At 49.6% G+C, this 4,061-nt stretch overlaps 1 protein-coding gene across 1 annotated transcript; it reads right to left on the reverse strand.

Annotated features, from left to right (window-relative positions):
- Window positions 1–455: 455 nt before the first annotated feature.
- LOC138928425 (variant surface antigen E-like) lies at window positions 456–1,073 on the reverse strand. Its single transcript, XM_070285497.1, has one exon. The coding sequence runs from the start codon at window positions 1,071–1,073 to the stop codon at window positions 456–458; it is 618 nt and encodes a 205-aa protein (XP_070141598.1).
- Window positions 1,074–4,061: the final 2,988 nt, after the last annotated feature.

Genomic DNA, 4,061 nt, shown 5'->3' on the forward strand with positions numbered 1-4,061 from the left:
CGGTCGGTGCGCATGAAGATGCGATGCTCTGCGATGTGTGATACCCCTGAGAGAGTATCAAATTTGGCCAGTTCCTGGTCCAGGAACTCCTTCACCCAAGGCTCGGGGTAATCCGGCGTTTCGGGTTCCTCTGTCTGGAAAGAGACCTGATCCTCTGTGGGATGACTCACCGAATTGACGGTTCCGCATAGGGGCGGGCTTGGCTCCGGCGTTTCCTCGACGTGATCCTGGAAGCGGACACGTTTTGTGGAGGTACGGAAAGGGTTCCGTTGCGCGGCTGTGGCATCTGCCACGGGCAAAGCCTGTCTCCAACAGGGCGGCTGGTTCTCCGTCGCTGGTGATGCTGTGCCCCGAAACTGTGCTCGAGGTGAGGTGCTTGGCTGGTCTTCGGGATCGGAGCATGGCTCCCTTGGCTGCCCTCGATGGGTAGAGCGTGGCTCTCCTTGGGCTGTCGTCTATGGCTTTTTGGCGTGGGTGGAGTGTGACTCCGTTGTCGTCCTTCGCTGATCAGAGCGTGGCTCTGCATGGTGGGCCATTGGTGGCTCTTCGTCGGGGTTGGAGTGTGACTCCGTCGATGTGCTTCGCTGGGCAGAGCGTGGCTCTGAGTGATGTGCCGGGGATGGCTCTTCGTGGTGGGAGTGTGACTCCGTCGATGTGCTTCGTTGCTCAGAGCGTGGCTCTGAGTGATGTGCCGGGGATGACTCTTCGTGGCGGGAGTGTGACTCCGTCGGTGTGCTTTGCTGATCAGAGCGTGGCTCTGAGTGATGTGCCGTTGTTGGCTCTTCGTGGTTGGAGCGTGGCTCCCTTCGCTGGTCAGAGCGTGGCTCTGCGGGCTGGTCCCGTGGGTTGGAGCGTGGCTCCCTTCGCTGGTCAGAGCGTGGCTCTGTCGTTGGTCTCCGCTGGTCAGAGCGTGGCTCTGTTGTTGGTCTTCGCTGGTCAGAGCGTGGCTCTGTTGTTGGTCTTCGCTGGTCGTTCGGTCGCAGTCGGAGGGTCTGCCCGCCCCATAGCAGGGTTGCTCCGATTCCACAGAGGAAGTCCATTCCCAGGAGTATGTCGTCCAGTGCGTCCGACATCACGAGGAGAATGGTGGGCGTCCGTTCACTCCCGAGGTAAATATTTGCCGCCAGAGCTCTGGTCAGCTCGCGGCGAGTTTTACCTGGGTACGGATGTCCCGTGTGTTCCTTCCGTTGTCCAGCATTTGAGCCAGCCCTTCGCTAATGAAGCTATGGGTGGCTCCGGTCTCCAGGGTAGCTGTGAACCGCTGCCCCTCCATGTGGATGGTAGCGCGGATGCGTCCCTGGTACTGATGGAGAGTGTCTCCTATTGGCTTCGGGGATACGGAGGGTTCCTCGGGAGATTCCCGGTCACACGAGGCCCTTGTCCGTTTCCCGACGGTGGCTGTCGGCAACAGTCAATCGTCCTGCGTCCTCGTTGACCGCAATCCCAACAGAATAGGATCCGTGGATTCCTGCATTCGGCTTCGAAGTGCCCGGATTGGCCACAGTTCCGGCAGGCGTCGCGAACGTTTACGGCTTCTGGTCGTGGTGCCACCGCGCTCTGGCTGGTGCAAGCGTTCCGGCTAAGGGAACCGTTGAGGGCGTTGCCTGAAGAGGGCGCCTGTTGAGCTCGTCGAGTGGGCATCCTGTCTCCGTCTGCTGCGTAGCTGGCTCCTGTGGCCTGGCGTTGAGTCGGGATCCGGTTCTCGAGCGTTCTTCCGCCTCGGCTGCGCGTCTCCTCGTAGTTGGTCACGAGATGCGTTAGCTCGGTCAGCGTACGGAAATCCCGCCTCCGGGTGTAGAGTTGATACTCTGGCAGCATATTTTCATAGATCCTCTCCAGTTCCTTGTCCGAGGAGAATCCGGCCCAGCGCATCTGCAAACGGATGTCGATAAGGTATTCCTTAAATGGCCCGTTGGGCTTCTGTGCATCCTTATCTCATCCTCCAGCCGCTGATAGTATCGCGGTGGCAAGAAGAAGTCAAGGAACTCTCGGCGGACCTCGGTCCAGCTGGCTTGCTGGAGTCCGCTCGTGCGGAACCAACTTTCGGCTCGGCCGGTCAGCAACACCACCAGGGCTTGAGCCAGATATCTCCGGTCGATCCGGCAGGTATCGGCACGCTCCTCGATGTGCTCTATGAATCCAAGTGGATCCGTTGTTCCATCAAAGGAAAGACCCCACTTGGTCATCCTGTCGATCAGGATTGCTCTCAAGCCGGCTTCACTAGGGGAATGCGCAGATCGCGCAGGCTCCTCCGCCTTCGGGCGTCGCCCTGTAGCGGGTGACGTGCTACGCGGCAGAAAAAGCGAGGGTGGCACCAGCGATGCCGACGTGGTCGGTTCCGGCGAGATGAGAGACGGATCTAGCGGTATAGGTGACTTGACGTCGCCGGTGGGTGCGTTCCCGAACCGGCGCTCCAGCTCGTCGAGCCGATCCAGTATTTCCTCGGAATTGCCTGGCTGCCGCGAGAATGCTATGAGCCGCGCACGTTGCTCGTCTACCGTGCCGCTTCGGTCGAGTTCGAATTCGCCTAGGATGGCTTCTAATTCCATCTTTTTGCGGTAGCTTATCCACGTGACGCCCATGGTTCGCAGGAGACGTAGAGAACAAGGATTAAAAGTATCAACGGGGCTCGAGTGAGTGGAAAACGGCAGGATACCGTGGCAGCGACTGGATTCTATATTGCTGGACACGAGTTTGCTTGGAATGGATCTCGCAGGATCCGCACTGTGTGCACGTACACCCTTGATTCAGATCTCGCAGGATCACAGAGACTTTTACTTTATTATATCTTATTGGTGTTTTATTATATTTATTCCACTCTTATTGTTTATTCGTTAGTATTTATTTGTCCTTATTATTTGTATTTTATTTTTTTATTTTATTCGATTTCGATTTATTTATAGATTTATAAAAATACCGAAGATATATATTTATTCGTTCATTCGTTTCCAGTATTTTCGGCGGTTATTTTTATTTTATTCAAATTTTATTGTTGATTTATGCCCTATATTTGGATTTATTTTATTGTATTTGTCTTGTATTTATTTATTTGGATTTATTTTAATTTGATTATTTTTGGTTTTATTTATTTTATTTCGATTTATTTTAATTTTTATTGTTTCCGTTTATTTATTTGCATTAATTATTTTTATACCCTTGCAGGGTATTATAATTTCAGTCAGAAGTTTGCAACGCAGTGAAGGAGACGTTTCCGACCCTATAAAGTATATATATTCTTGATCAGCATCAACAGCCGAGTCGATCTAGCCATGTCCGTCTGTCCGTCCGTCTGTCCGTCTGTCCGTCCGTCTGTCCGTCTGTCCGTTTCTACGCAAACTAGTCCCTCAGTTTTAAAGCTATCTGAATGAAACTTTACATATAGTCTTCTATATACTCTCACTGCTATATATGTCGGAACGGGCCGGATCGGACGACTATATCATATAGCTGCCATACAAATGTTCGATAAATTTTTAGAAAAAAAATTATAACTTGGCTGTTTTTCAACATTTTTGCACAATTTTTTAGATTTGGCCATTATATATTATTTCTGAATTTTGGTAAAAATTTTATGAAAATCGGACTACTATATCTTATAGCTGCCATAGGAACGATAGGGAAAGTAAAAGAAAAAATTATAACTTCGTTGTTTTTCAACGTATTTTCATCTAATTTGAAACATGAGCTTCTGGTATTATTTCAAAATTTTGGTATAAATTTAATGAAAATCGGACGACTATATCTTATAGCTGCCATAGGAACGATAGGGAAAACGATAGAAAAAATTATAACTTCGTTGTTTTTCAACGTATTTTCATCTACTTTGAGACATGAGCATTTAGTATTATTTCAGAATTTTGGTAACGATATTATGAAAATCGGAGAACTATATCATATAGCTGCCATAGAAGTGATCCGTAGATGTAGAGAAAATGTAAAGCTGGGAATGTAAACTGTAACTGTCAAACTGTAAACATATTAAGTATAGGTAAAATGTTATGAAACTCCGTTTAGTGTCTGTTTTCGGCATTATAATTTATAATATAAATATGAAAACCAAT

Source organism: Drosophila kikkawai, chromosome 3L, assembly GCF_030179895.1.
Source record: "Drosophila kikkawai strain 14028-0561.14 chromosome 3L, DkikHiC1v2, whole genome shotgun sequence".
In the NCBI taxonomy this organism is placed as follows: domain Eukaryota; kingdom Metazoa; phylum Arthropoda; class Insecta; order Diptera; family Drosophilidae; genus Drosophila; species Drosophila kikkawai.